Source organism: Semicossyphus pulcher, unplaced genomic scaffold (genome assembly GCF_022749685.1).
Source record: "Semicossyphus pulcher isolate SPU_LCO1_2020_fin unplaced genomic scaffold, fSemPul1.0.p SCAF_9, whole genome shotgun sequence".
Classification (NCBI taxonomy): Eukaryota; Metazoa; Chordata; class Actinopteri; order Labriformes; family Labridae; genus Semicossyphus; species Semicossyphus pulcher.
Window position 1 is genome coordinate 18,887,991 of NW_027211770.1, and position 15,451 is coordinate 18,903,441.

At 39.1% G+C, this 15,451-nt stretch overlaps 2 protein-coding genes across 2 annotated transcripts; both read right to left on the bottom strand.

The window, feature by feature from the left end:
* Positions 1–631: 631 nt before the first annotated feature.
* LOC138583546 (prostate-associated microseminoprotein-like) lies at positions 632–1,679 on the bottom strand. Its single transcript, XM_069655402.1, has 3 exons — positions 1,577–1,679; positions 975–1,083; positions 632–897 (listed from the first exon to the last, which is right to left on the bottom strand). The coding sequence occupies exons 1-3, from the start codon at positions 1,677–1,679 to the stop codon at positions 723–725; spliced, it is 387 nt and encodes a 128-aa protein (XP_069511503.1). The 3' UTR covers positions 632–722.
* A 9,932-nt stretch (positions 1,680–11,611) lies between these two features.
* Positions 11,612–14,279, bottom strand: LOC138584437 (neurofilament heavy polypeptide). The gene is made up of 4 exons (XM_069656674.1): positions 13,744–14,279; positions 12,972–13,026; positions 12,749–12,863; positions 11,612–12,649 (listed from the first exon to the last, which is right to left on the bottom strand). The coding sequence occupies exons 1-4, from the start codon at positions 14,035–14,037 to the stop codon at positions 12,208–12,210; spliced, it is 906 nt and encodes a 301-aa protein (XP_069512775.1). The 5' UTR covers positions 14,038–14,279; the 3' UTR covers positions 11,612–12,207.
* Between the last annotated feature and the right edge of the window lie 1,172 nt (positions 14,280–15,451).

Consider the following 15,451-nt stretch of genomic DNA (forward strand, 5'->3'; position numbering starts at 1 on the left):
TCACTGCACAGTGGAGAGAGATGGTCACAGCAAGTTGTAGAAAACCTCTCTGACTAGAATCAGCACTAGTCAGAATATATCTAGGGTTACAGGAAACAAAAGGCTAACCAAAAGGTCTATGCTATTCAGATAAAGCAACAAAGGGCAATACACAACCAAGATGAAAGAAGCTACAGTGTCATTCTCAGACAGGGACCCAACAAGAAGGTTCAAGTTAGCTTCTTGAGGCCTATACAGTGGTCTTATGGGTGAAGAAATATCACTCTCTCATTGGAGATTTTAAAAACTATTGTGATGACAGTCATTTATTTGACTTTTTGATATTCTAGTGTATAAAAGCTTCTTGCAGATAGTGCTACCTCTGTCAAATATTCTTAGAAAATCACAATAGGATATCTGTGTAATGGTGAATTGCCTATTCTGAATGACAAAGAAGTAATGGGACACAACTCACAATACAAGAAACATTAGACCTCCATTTTAATTCAGTCTTGGACCATAAACAAACCAGACACTAGACAGTCATCGACAACATACATCAACAACACAAACAGAAATTTGAACAAATGAACAGAACTAAAATATGATTCCTCATGTTTTATTATTTTAATCTGTTACAACCCTTATAATAAATGATAGCACATGCTCTGTATCTACTGAAACCAAAATAAATATGACACATTATTATATTGCTTTTTTTTTTCTTTCAATAATTGCGTGACTCAAAATAAAGGATCATTATCAGACTTCCACGGTTGTCCTGAGGCTGGTCGGAGACGGCCTCGTCCCCAGAGACAGGGCAGCTTGTGATTGACCCTCATCACTGCAACGCTTGTACAAGAGTCAGGTTTACGGATGATCTCACACCAGTCTGGATAGTCCACAGGTTTAGATCCACTGTAGGGGAGATCGGACTTACGATAAATGTGCAACATGAAAATGCAGTGATGATTTTGGATTTGAATCAAACTCACTGGTCACAGCATCCTACTCCGAATGGCTCCATGCAGACACACTGGTAACAGTCACTGGTTAACCAGCTCTCTCCTATATCATACACCTTTCCCATGTGTTCACAGCTCCCTGAAAAATCAGTTATTGTGACATACAGCCATGGAAGACACACTCAGAGCAAAGATATATTAAGTATAATATCATCAACATTTATCAAAAATAAAAAAATGTCAAATTTAATATATTTTGTATAATTATGCATTCTATTAGTTTAGTTATCACTGATGCATCAAGCAGCATTTAAATGTTGCAGCAGATCTTGTCTGAGCGATTTAACTGCTTTGCATACTGTTATGTTTGTATATTTTAGAAGTCTGCATCATATTTTTAATAAACTAATTGTACATTTTGGATTTAAAAAATCTGAGCCTGCAAAGTAATGAGTAATTACACAGATAAATGTAGTTGTGATGTACGCTCATTCCCTCTGAAAATGTCTTATATTGATAGTAGTAGTAGTAATACCTCAAATGCAATTACTCTCTTCCTTTGGCAATGTAAATATATATTACTATAGGAAACATTATGTTGAAACACATGCATTTACAAACACAAGCTGTACCTTTAGTGTTGAAGAAGCACTCGCCACTGTCCGACAGACAGGGCAGGCTGGCACTCAGGAACAACAGTGAAGCTAAAAGCACTCCTCCTGCTGTGTTTACCATTTCTGGAGAAAACAAAACAAGTGGGATGTAGAAAAAGAAATCCAAAGACCAAATAGCCAAACAAGAGAAATGCCAGATTGGTGGTCTTACCTATATTTTTGTATTATCCCTTGTTGTTTTCTCTTTCTGCTCTTTCTCCTCTGTTCCTGTTTCCTTCTCTCCCCTTTCGGCTCGCCTCCTCTCCTCCTCAGTGTCTCTCTTGAACTGATGCTCTCTCATCCTGCTCTCAGATATTTATACTGGACGTCTTTATCTCCGCTCTCATTTCTACTTTCATCGTTGCTATTTGTCCAGCCCCCCTATACCCACTACTCGTTAATTACCATCCTATATCTGCACGCACACATACAGTATGCAGACACACATGCAAGCGTTATTAGTACAATGTTCGTCATTCCAATGTTTTACGGCTTCACAGAAATTGCCCTAGAGTATACAGTGTGCACTCTTTCAGATAACATTTGTCTCATGGGGTGGCATTTGACCCTATCAGTAGATCTCACTGGTGACACCATCCTCAGGACAACCAGCCTGCGGCCTATTGTCCTCCACAGGACCTGCATGTGTGTGTACCAGTATTAACCTTTGACCCCTGAACAACAGCCAGACACATCTATATACATTTTATGGTGACATTTAAAGCAAATTATGTTTAGAAGCTTATAAAGACAATTTTTTTATCATATATTTTTGTATACTTCAGAGCAAATTTTAGAAATAAATTCCATCTGCATGTTAGCTTATTACAATTAAATATCCATTATATCAATTTCAATTTTTAATCCTTAATAGAAAATGCAAATAAATCACTTAAAAGTAAAGCGTTTGTTTTCTCCTGTGATAAAGGACGAGCTGATTCCTGACAAGCAAATATTATGCATTTTGGTTATCAATGAATAAAATGAATAATCATGAGCTTAACCCAGTCTCTATATACAGCAGGACTAAACTGCTGTGGATTGATTAATGACTGGTGGAATTGGAATTGGATAACCCTCGTAGCTGAAATAAAGCTATAGTAAGAACCATCGCAGATGCTGGCTGCGATATCTTTGGGAAACTGCGAAGTAATGACTAATGATTAAATCCACTGATGCACATCCGTTACTTAATTTAATTTCATGTCGCAAATGAATCATCAAGCAAAGTACAAGAGTGTTAATATAGTTTTACATGATTTACCGAACATCAGTTTACAGTAATGTTCACTTTCAAAGCCCCTGTATGTTTGCTTCATTGTTTACCACCTAAAATAACCTGGTTAAATCAGGTTAGTGTTGGAGGAGGGGCTTCAGTGTCTTTTCTTCTTTGTGTTCAGAGTTGTTTGTACAAACCATCCTGAGTCCTCTGATAACGTGCGCCTACATGGACATAACATGCACACGAAAACACACACACACACACACACACACACACACACACACACACACATACACACACACAGTTATGTTGTTATCACTTCAGAGGACATTACATTGACGTGCATTGATTTCATGGAGACTCAACCTTTCCCACTTCCAGCTTCCAAATTGAGCCTTCCCCTCCCAGTGTGGTCATTGACAGTTTTCCCTACTTTATACACACATAAAATGCAACTGTGCTCACAATTCGGAAAATGTGAAGCTCATGTATCAACAACATGACTCCAAACTGCTAAACTCCAAGCACACTTCCATTGTTCTCACTCAAACATCATTCTAAATCACAGTTTTGCAAATCTCTGCATCATGTAGCACACTTTTTTTCACCTACACCCTGATTACCAATTATCACTCATGTTGCAGCCCTGCAAACTCAATTGGAAGAACACTTCAGTCATGTGTCAGGCGTCAAGTGACTTATACAGGTGTTAGGCAAGAAGATGGAGCAGCAAGAACACAGAGGAAGTGTCACTTCAGCTGAACACTTTGTATTGTACTAACAAATGAATATTTCTTCTGTTACCTTTTTGTATCTGTGCCCTGATATTCTTTGTAGTGTCTCATTGTACTTACATAAGTAAAAGTACTGAGTTTTGCTACATACTACGTAAAATAGTTACTGTAACATTTGTGTTGCATATTCATGTAGGACTGTAAAAGATGTTTTGGGACAAAAACGTAGATATACCCAAACAGGCAAGTAGGGCAGTGTGGTGTGGGGCTTAGCACCGTTGCCTGGCAGTGCGAAGGTCTTGGTTCAATTCCCCGGCTGGGGCCTTTCTTTAAATCTTCCCAATGGGATGGAAGGTAGATATACCCAAACAGGTATGCACTTGCAGGTGGCAGGTTGGTGTAATGGCTAACACCGTTGCCTGGCAGTGTGAAGGTCCACACTAAACCCTATTGCCACATTTCACCTGGTTAGACACAACTTGCAAACATATTCTCACCCACTATAACACGTTTTGCACTGTGATGCACTTGTGTCGCATAATGGTAAGCACAGGTAGCAAAAGTTAAACTCACTTAAAGCACAGGTGTCTCAATTTAAACACTGCAGCTCAAAACTGATCACACTTTTGGCTAATGAGGAAACCAACATAAGCCGGTTCAGGGAGCACTGGTTGTTGAAGTTTGGACAGAAACAATCTAAGAGGTGGTCGAAGAGGAAGAGGAGGAAGAGGAGGGGTAAGACAAAGAACAGTTATTTCTGATGAAATACGGGCTACTGTGATAGACCACGTTCCTGTCCATGGTATGACAATGAAGGAAGTAGGACAACAAGTTAGTGCAACCCAACCTCAGCAGATTCACTGTGTCCACCATAATCCGGAGATTCAGAGAGGAGAACATTCACACTGCAGAAACTGCAATCTCTTACAGTAAGACAATATATTTGTTTTTATCTTCTTGTAAGCAGTACTTGTTTTAAGCTTATTTTTACTGGTATGTCTTGGTAAGCCAAATTTTCCTGTTCTGTTGGCAGATCATTTTACATGTTTTACTGTACTGTAAGAAATATTTTCCTCACATTTATGTTTTTACTTTTTTTTTTATACAAAAACTGTGTATCAAAATGTACGTTCAGACCTCTGCCAACATTTCTAATTCCACCAGTCATTTATTAATACAATTGTGCACAACTGAAATGAAATCAAAACTCCAAATGAACCCACTAAGGCAGGGCAAGCAGATAGCTCAATGGATAGGGCACCCGCCCTGTGTATCAAAGTGTGCATTTGCACCCTTGTTCAAATCCAACCCTGGTTGGTGCATTTCTTTAAGTGATCATAATGTAATGGGAAATAGATATACTTGAACAGACAAGTACTGCACCGTGGCAGGATGGCAGTTATCACAGCTGACTCGCAGAATGAAGGTTCTGGGTTCAAGGCTGGCTGGGGCCTTGTGTGAGTGGAGCTCAGTTGTCATTCTGGGTTTGAGAGTAGGGAGTACGACCAATAATTAATTTTTGACCAGTGACGATCTAACTCAGGTAACACGGTTTAACAACACAGTAGTGCATGTGATGCCAGTTTATTACACCTCTGTTCACAAGACGGGTAAGTTCATCATTTATGATGAAGGCAGACATGAGAGGACACTCCTTATAACTCTTGTCATGATGCCAATCGTTGATCAGAAAAGTCATAATACAGCTGTTTGCCTGACTGGCTGTTAGAATTAGGCACTTAATAGCATTAAAACTGTACAGTATTCTTTTTTTAAGTTATTAAATCATCAGACCCCAGGATTCCTATTTACTGCCGTTCAGATTAAAGGGACTGCTTTCACCCAAAAGGGATGGGACCACAACTCTTGGGCAGAGTGCCCGGATAGGTCGCTCTCATCTATAGGATGAAAGGTTTATGTAGCCAAACAGGTAAACACTTCAGGGCAGCAGGGTGACAATCAACTACAGGTTTGAAATCAAACCTGAATATAGACCTTACATGTAACTGTGGATCTGAAGTGCTGAATAGACTCACTTGGGGTCAGATGCCCTCTAGTGGTGAAACAAACACACTGTCCTGATTTTCTTAATCTGTGCTCTGCTCATGAGTAGATGTATTTTCTCTCATGGCTTCAGTGCACTGGGACCTGTCTACACAGTTTCCTGATCATGGTCGCAATAGCTTTTCTTGCGTTTTACGGAAGCCGTTGTGTTCACATCACAAAGTAGTTCTAAAGGAAAACTGAAAATTTTTAATTTGTGATGCCCATTTTTTGGCTGTATTTGTACAAAGTGTAGTTTTAGACGGTCGTTGATTCGGTAAAAAAGCATATTAGAAAGACACGTCAGTGCAAATCATTTTCCAGCCCGTGCTTCTACAGGCCTGTGCACATTAGCATGTAGCTTATTACGCTTCATTTGTAAAGGGACTATTATATAACAAAAGGCTCTTTAAAGAACTCATTTATTAGCCAAATGTACAGCAGCATGTTCCCTCTGTGTAAAAACAGGTAATTAAAGTATAAAAATAGGAAGAGAATGTCTGATGCAACAGAACGTGAATCACAGATGTTTGGACGGTATTGAAACCCTGCAGACATTGTTAATCGTCAGGGTTTGTCTATTTGTCTTGCATGGATAAAATAATGAATGGGTGGAACAATAAGTATTAATTGTATATTCCAACCGAGGAAGGGAAAGAAAACATCCTTCTGTCGGCTCTGGTTAGACGAAGGCTGTTGTCAAGTTCTGCTATGATAAGATCGCCGACGTCACTTAACAGTCTGGTGCCACCTGTTTGCTCACGGAGCAGGATGTTCTCGCACAGTCGCATGAAAACAAAACTTACGCCTCGGCTGTCAGTCTTGTTAAAGATCATTGTTTAAGTGGGAGTGGGTGTGTTTGACAGAGAAGAAGGAAGCAGCAAGCAAACAGAGACATTAAATTTTCCGGGTCATCTTTGTTTGCTTTTTTTATTCAGAGCATCAAAGACTTTTAAATAAAACATTGTCAGCATTTTACTTTTATACATTTAAACATAGATACATTATTTTCTCTACAAAGTGCATTTTTTTAAACAATTTAATCATCACAACAATATTAATGTTAGTTCACACTCTTTTGAATGATATTAATTTAAGAATATGCAGTTAAACGGGAGAAATGTATGTGATAATTACAATGATATTCTGCACTATTGAACAGTCAACAATATCAAAAATACTTCTGATTTTATCTTCCAAAACCATTTACCTGAAGTTCAGTGAGGTTCAACAAGAATCAGATGTTAATGCCAGACTCTGTAGGAATATGTCTGATATTTAGTTGACAGGATAATGCATAAGAACAACCGAATATCAAACATATCACACAGCATCTAGCCTGTCAGAGCGCCTGCAGACTGGAAAAGCCTGTAGCAGATGAGACAAACAATGCAGTGAGAAAAAACAAGGGCAGGACACAGATAAATGTCAGCATGGCTCAGTCAGTCAGTTCGTTTTAGACTTAGCAAAGAACACTGGTGCAAACATAAAGTGTGTATAATAGTTTCAATAGAAAAGACCCAGAGAAACTATCCTGTCCAACACAACACAAGCAGTATGTGACAGAGGAAAGGCCTTGAGGGAGGGCGGTCCTGTTGGCATTTGAGATCACCTATCAGTGACTCTGTTTGCTTCAGGAAAAATAGAGTTGAAGGGAAACAGGAGACAGCACAAGTAAAAAAAGGAGAGGCGAGAATCACAAAAAGAAACCTTCAAAATTCTTAAGTTAAACACAACCATGAGAATACTTACCAATCTCTTTTATCATTACACAACATCCCAGAGTCCTCGCTGTTAAAATCTTGGTAAAACAAGTGGCTCAAGTAAAAAAAGTGATTTGAAATGTGTGTGTGAGCTTCCGTCTGTGTGTACGAACCCCGGTGGGACAGTATTTATACACACAACCCTGTGAGTTTTGGGGGGGACCATCTACATTCACTCTTTCAGCAACACACACACTCAGTGCAACATGTAATTAGAGGTATATTGATCAGCTGTTGTGGCCTGCAGCCTTTCCTCCCCACATTAGCCTGATCAATAAATGTGATGTTCATCCTACTGTGAGCCCCCTCTCTCGCTCACACACACTCACATACAGCCGCAGATGCAAAGTCAAATAACTTTCAGTTATTGCCTGTAGGGAGGACAAGCGTGAACACATGGCGGTCACTTCACAAAGTCACTACTTGTATCCTGTTTTAAATACGCTACTCAAATAAATAGAACGCAGATTTCATTGAAATGTTTCGTTAACAAAATTGTACGGCCGAAAATAAATTCAATAAATCTCAACTTTTACGGAAGCCCAGGTGTGTCATTGTAAAAATGCCTTCCTGTAACCTTTTTTTGAGTTGTCTATATTCAAAAATATCCAATGAATATTAAGTAAACTGACTAGCTTTAAAAAGGAATGCATACACACATTAAACAATTACAGTATTGTCATTTTGATTATAATACCGTACAATAAAATGTATGGACAATTGTCATTTAAAGACGTTTTTTAAAATGGCAGCGATCTGTTTGGTCCCATTGTTCAAGATGAAAGTGTCTGTAACTGGATTATAAACATAATTAATAATCACAACCTTAAATAGAATATTTAGGAATAATATAAAAGGAGTTCACATGAATTATTTAAAGACAATTATCCTCTTAAGTTTCATTTACTTTTCTGCAGTCAAGGTGACCTCTGGCTGTCAGGATGACCTCCAGTTGTTAAGATGACTGGTGATCGTATTCTCACGCTACATGTGCCTTCGGATCGAGTCGTGTGGGACGCTCACATGTGTCGGCTTCTCACTCTGGCAGATATGATGGCCAATTTAGAGTACGACACTCTTACTCGTGGATGAGTGATGATTTAAGTACGTAGTTAAGTAAGTTGTGAGAATGTATTCTGAATGCTGCGTATGATTCGCAGAGACTCGCGGTGCTGGGCTGTTTCAGAAACATCATCAGGTCCTTCACGTATCAGCGGCGTCATCAGTGACAAACAACTATTTTTAACTCAAAGGTACATTTAATGCTGTGTTTTAAATCTCTATAAACACACATCAGATTACACAGAACATTTCCTGTACAGCAGTCCTCATTAATGACCACTGAACGTCCCCCTCTGCTGTCGCTGTCTCCTCTCCTGGTACGACCTTGTGGGCCTATTGGGGCGGAATGATAGCCCTCTGATTGTCTAACTGTGAGCCCGGGGGAGTATTTTGATCTCCAACAGATGGAGGGCAGTGTGAGGCGAAGAGAGTGACAACAGGGAAATATAAAGCTAACCATTATTCAAAAACCTACTTTACATGGTTAAAACAAAGCCTTCATATTTAGTCTGATGATTCACTTGTTTGTCTTATATAGTCCTACTCACCTCCTTTAAAATATCGTCTTAGATTCAGTCTAAGCCTTAAAGTTAAGTGATATTTCACTCTTATCTTAAGGGCTTAAAGATCAAAATCTTTAGACGGTTTAAAGTTTCACTAAAAAAATAGTATGGTTGGAGTCGAGGCAGATTTATTCAGTCGACACACGATCAGTTTTGTTGATGTAAAACTAAAACATCTAATATTTTAAAATCATCAATATGTTTGACACATTTTAAATAGGGAAAAACTGGTGACTAAGGGGAACATAAGGTATCTTTTCATAAAGATTAAAGTTTCTCAATTTAAAAGGGATCTTGCTCTTTTTTATCCATGACCTTCAGAGACTTATCAGAGCAGCCTGATCGTAGGGAAAAGGGTCACTTGAATATCATAAATACATAGACCATAGATCATAAAGCAGAAAGGTATAATCATGATAAATAGTTCTTATTCAGTCTGCTCTGAAATTATGTCTGTGCAATTGCTGAAATCAAACTAATGAAGCAATTAATCTTGAATGAAATGTTCCCACAGGCAGGGCAGGGATTGTCTCGTGAATTAAGCTAATAAGACTGTCAATATGGGCAGTGATGCTGTAATGAGCACCTCGATGACAGGGCAAGACAGTATGTACACATAGGATCATTAAGTCAGTACCAATAATGAAGGTTATAATTTGTTTAATTTTTATCCATACTGTTCTTAATATGTTGAAATATCAACCAAAAAGCTGCTGCTTCAGCGTTACCCTGAATACAATGCCTGTTTGTCTGATCAGGTTTGTCCTGTTGCACCTCCACTTCCAAATTTACGATGAAGACATACTGTACAGTCAGAGCCTCACCCGGATGGCAGAGAAAACAGAGTGAAGTTTACAGGGAGTGACAGAAAGGGCTTCAGGTTCTCTGATTGGTCGGTGCTTTGCCCCCCCTCTCCCTCTCTCTCTCTCTCTCTCTCTCTCTCTCTCTCACACACACACACACACACACCCTGAGGCAGGGTCACTAAGGAAGAGAAAGACAAGGTTAACAACGATTATTCAATACCTATCTGTGTGTTTTCAGCGTTGGAGGTAGATGAGTTATCTAACAAAGAGACAGATACTAAAGGCCGATGCTCTTCAGTAAAAGATGGTTTTAGTGTCTCTTTTCCTGCTTCAGACTTATTTGTGTCCCCATAGCGTCCTCGATTTACATCCAGTCAAATAACTGAGCTCATAAACAGAAAACAAGCCAACACTTTACACACACATTGTACGTGTTAACCATTACCTTTGCAACCAGGATATTAGTGTTAGCATTTCCCAACCTTGGGTCTATTTAACATCCCACATCCTGACTTTTGTGTACAATGTGGGTTATGTGTGGCACATTTGAATAATTGCTGTACATTCTGTCAAAGGTTATAATTACCATTCTGAAGGAGCTATTATGTGTGCAACGTTTTTTGATGTGTATATGTGAAGACACACTATCCCCCCAAAATACACCCACGACCTTCCAACAATGATCCCTGGAGGTTCGTGAAGTTTTTAAAGAATGGTTTATTTTGGTTCCCAAAGAGGTTAATTTGTGACGCAAAGCCCTATTTCCGTGACATTTTACAGGTGAACCAGAACTCTTAGGTGCAGCTGTTGGTTCAAACAGTGAAGCGAAGATGATGGGAGGCTGAAGCTGCCCTGCTACTGGAGACTAAGCACATGTATATTACACAACATCTCTCCACAGCACCCCTAAAATATCACCGCTTGAGATGAAGATTATACTTTATATCATACTTAATGCTATTCAACTGTTTAGACTGAAATTGCTTTGGGAACTTTACTGTGTTTTATTGAAATCTTATATAGCCCCAGTTTAACCTGCAGCTTTAATGAGACGGGAAAAGAACAAAAACAAATGTTGTACTGGCCTGTTTGTCAGATACTCAATATTAGGGGGGGACAAAATATTGATACGGCACAACGGAAATTAATTGGCTGAAGAAGAAGTTAATCAGATATCTTGATGTATCATTATATGATTGTCTTGTTGTTATCGTGGGCTACGTATCACGTATCGTATTGTGAGATACACTAAGATCCCTCCTTAAGAATGAGCTCTGTGACGAGATCATTCATTTAAAAAAAAAAAGGCTCTGGCCCAGAGTCGTTGTTTATGTTAGCTCTATGTGAGCTCATTGCTGCTCTGCAAAGCCAAGGGCCGAAGAGAATTGAGAAGGAGATAGACGTCGTTATCTTTTTGTTATTGCAAACCCTACCTATCTGTGGCACCAGTGGGAAATGGGCTTAAGATGTAGTGGTATGCAACGTCCCAATGACAACTGGGATTGGCTCCAGCCCCCACGCGACCCTGAACGGGATAAGCTGTATTGGTAATGGATGGATGGTATGCAACGTTAGAATGTACCAAAGTACATTTAAAGTACTTGAACTGAAGATATTTGAACTATTGTATAAACATTAAAATGATCTCCACTTTCACCAAATACATCACAGTGCTTTACATATAAATATATGTGTATATTTATAATATATAAATATAATATATATATCTACCTTTGCCACTTTGAGTGCATTCTGCAGATAAGTGTAGAGATGTAGGTGTAGGTTGTTTGGTCATTAATGACAATTTATGTCATTGGAAAATATTCTTGTTTATTAAAGTTTTAGTTAAAGTACATTATTGACAAGATACTGTGCATATAGTACACCATTGTTTAAAACAAAGTTCAGTCACAGCTCCGTATTCGTTCTCTTGGTGCCATAAACCCAAACTTAATTAGACAAACCTTGCACCTGGATAAACCAACATTAGTCTTCCTTTTGTTCATCTATTTCTTACATTTACTTTCAGTTACAATCAATGTGCATGAACTCTTGAACCAAGCCATCACAAAATATGTGCGTTAAGACACAATCTGTTTATTATAAAGCATCTTACACCAACATACAAAACATAAAAACAACAACAAAAAAACATGTAACCCACATCAAAATTTGTTGTCTGTCATTTTTCTTTTTTTTTGCATAAAAATAAATAAATTGCAAAGGAATATTCATTTACACCCTGACTAGCAAAATCTTTATAGTACTCCTATTTACCTACTTTTTGGAGCTCCTACAGTACCTGAACCACACGTGACATCGACCCAGGAAAGCAACGTGCTGGAACCTGGTCACGTATCAAAATATGTTGTTCACAGATGAAGTGTTGTAAAGTGGAAAACACATGCTGTAGTTCTTCATGCTTTCTTAGGGGCCTCTGCTTTAGCTTCTTCCGGTTTAGGAGCCTCTGCTTTAGCTTCTTCCGGTTTAGGAGCCTCTGCTTTAGCCTCTTCCGGTTTAGGAGCCTCTGCTTTAGCCTCTTCCGGTTTAGGAGCCTCTGCTTTAGCCTCTTCCGGTTTAGGAGCCTCTGCTTTAGCCTCTTCCGGTTTAGGGGCCTCTGCTTTAGCTTCTTCCGGTTTAGGAGCTTCTGCTTTAGCCTCTTCCGGTTTAGGGGCCTCTGCTTTAGCTTCTTCCGGTTTAGGGGCCTCTGCTTTAGCCTCTTCCGGTTTAGGAGCCTCTGCTTTAGCCTCTTCCGGTTTAGGAGCTTCTGCTTTAGCTTCTTCCGGTTTAGGGGCCTCTGCTTTAGCTTCTTCTGGCTTAGGGGCCTCTGCTTTAACCTCTTCACCGCCACACAACTGACTGTAAGAGAAAGTTAAACAACAGAAAACAGTGTGAATGCATTGATGTCATTATGGATATCCGAGTGAGCTCTATATTCCATTTAAGTAGTATCTCTACCTTGCTGCTGATGATCCTGGTTTCAAATGGTTACACACTTCGCTCCGAGCCGCGAGTTTCTGTTTCAGTGTGTCAACTTCTGTATCCCAGCTGGTTTTCTGCTTCTCGTTGTCAGCTGAAAATGTTAAGGAGACGACACCATGAATTTAACTAATTATCACAAAAAGTTTTTCCTCAGTTAATCAATCCATAACCACAATAACACCCATATATCAGCACTTACCTTTGATATTATTGAGATCTTGCTCTGCAACACCCAGCTCACCTGATACAACTGTCTGCAAGTGGAAAACAGAACCTCAGCGACACAAAGTTTTTAGATTCAAAACAGAAAAACAAATATTAGGAAACACTTATTATATGTCCTAACATCTTGATTATGTATTTCCAATTACCCCATTTTCTGTGCCCTAAAAGATTCTTTTTGGATGTTTTCCCGAAGATGTTCTGAAAAATGTTATGTATATACTGTTCATGAATGGCAGCGTGTGAAAGATGTGTATGTCTGATTTGCAGAGAAATAACCACCCAGAGCTACAGTGCAACACATAACTGACTGTTCTGTCCTAATCATGAGTATTGGAGGTCCTACTTGAACATCTGTTTTTAAAAGTTTCTCATTTAAAGTAGGCCCGTTGTTTTTTTCCTGACAATCTATGATACCTCTAGTTTTAAGGGAAGTATGTGGCAATTCTGACAATGCCAGATAAGCCTGCATTTCTAGGTGTAACAGGTTATGCGTGTCTTTTGGCTCGTGCGTACAACTGACGTGACACGTCAAATCAGGAAGGGATTAGATGCATCAAGTGATTCTAAAAAGCCTGGTTATGCTACTTAAAGTGTTAAAGTAATGTGTTAAATTTACATTAAAGGTTAAGTTCCTCTCTTAACAGTTAAACTTTTAAGGTGTCACAACCTCTCTGTTTAAACCAAATCAATCATTAGACTACTTTCACATTCAGTCACTGATTACACGTGTTGAACTCCCTCCTCACCTGGCCTGAGAGGCAGGCTTTGACTTCTCCCTCGGCCTTGTCTTTTTTGGTCTTGACCGGTTCAAACTCCTCTTCCAGAACTTTTAACGCGGTTTCCTGAATCCCCAGCAAGGACTCCATGTGCGACCTCTCGTTCTGGTACTCTCCCAGCACGTCGTAGGTCACCCGCAGCTTGATCTCCTGAAACTTGCTCCTTCTGTCCTCTTTGTCGTGCTCCTTTTTCCGCATTTTAATGACCCCCACCAAAATGACGGACGCGACTATTGACAGAGGCAGGAACAGCTGCAGCTTCATGCTTCACCGGAGCTGTGCGCCTTTTTTGTGTGAGAGTGAGTGAAATATGTGTCCTGGAGTGATAAAGGTTCTTCCTACAGGTGTCACAGCACGGTTTCTTTTACGTCCATGCGGGATTCAGAGACAAACAAGTCCCCAGCCTGATCACAGCTCCCCGTGTCTCCGTGGTTACACCTCTCCGTGTTTGCCGAATTAAAGTCAATCAGGACACTCACCTGCGCTCGTGGATTGGACGTTGAGACGTGTGTGTTGGGTCAGAGCTGAGCAGCATTCTCCCTGTGTCACTGCAAACCACGCCCTCTTCCTGCATGGTACCTGAAGGGCCTTGTGTGCTCACCTCGATTAAACTAGATGACCTCATAAACAAATATCACTTTGGATATGCAGGCTCGCCCACGTTTATAATACCTCTTTTGTGTTGACAGTGGACAAACTGCTCTATTACATTTAGTCAGTAACAACTTATGTACTCTTTTTAAATCTAACTTTGACGCACAGTACAACATGTATTTAGATATATTCAAGGCAGGCTCATATTGACTTTATATAATATTTTCTCAACTTTATTCAGAAACATTAGTGGAAGATGTGTTCACATAAAAATAGTAAAAATCAATTCAAAGTATTATGTTGTTATTAAGGGCACTTCTAGCGTTATATTATATATTTGTTTTTGTTAATGCATGAATGTAGCATGTTGTCTTTGGTATTTTACATACTTTTAGGTAGAGTTATATTCTTTATCATTATCTTTTAAACTTTGTTTATTTATTTTGCAAGAACATAAAACTGTGCTATCATGGCATTTAAAAAAAACAGTTTTTTTTGAAGGGTAGCCTATATATTCCTTTATAAAAACAACATTTTAAAAGAACATCATCTTTGTTTTCTTAATGTGTGAAGTAATGCTGACGAAGAAATGAGTAAATCCTCCATGATAGATAGCATAAGGTATATTTAAGCTAGCTATCTCAATTTTATTATTATTTTATAAATGTATGTAGACCTACTTGGTTATTTGTTTTTTCTTTCGAGAAATAGAAACACAACATTTCAATAAAAAGGGCACATATCAAGCGTTTTAACAACCTTTCTTATTATTTAAGGAGGAGATTGTGTTTATTGGAGCCTACGAGTAAATTTCAACAATTAGTACCAAGAACAAAGATTTTGAGTTTGTATAACGGTGTTTTGTTTTTATTACCAATTCCACACATACCCTCCTTTTTAGCTTTATAGTTGAAACCCAAACGGTACAGGCCTACATGATATTAAAAGATGAGGTGAATGAGATGAGTAAAGAAGATATTCAAGGGAAACATGATGTGAATCCGTTTTCGGTGTTTGCGTTTCTCCCGGAGCAGAGGGCGAAGGTCTCAGGTGGAAACAGGTGCATGGTCACGCCCAGCTTGCT

Coding starts and splice junctions, on each gene's coding strand:
- LOC138583546 (XM_069655402.1), bottom strand. CDS start 1,679: ATGGTAAACACAGCAGGAGGAGTGCTTTTAGCTTCACTGTTGTTCCTG. Junction 1,084..1,576: donor GTGCTTCTTCAACACTAAAG/GTACAGCTTGTG, acceptor CTGATTTTTCAG/GGAGCTGTGAACACATGGGA. Junction 898..974: donor GGAGTAGGATGCTGTGACCA/GTGAGTTTGATT, acceptor TCTCCCCTACAG/TGGATCTAAACCTGTGGACT.
- LOC138584437 (XM_069656674.1), bottom strand. CDS start 14,037: ATGAAGCTGCAGCTGTTCCTGCCTCTGTCAATAGTCGCGTCCGTCATT. Junction 13,027..13,743: donor AAGCCTGCCTCTCAGGCCAG/GTGAGGAGGGAG, acceptor TTCCACTTGCAG/ACAGTTGTATCAGGTGAGCT. Junction 12,650..12,748: donor CCAGGATCATCAGCAGCAAG/GTAGAGATACTA, acceptor TTTCTCTTACAG/TCAGTTGTGTGGCGGTGAAG.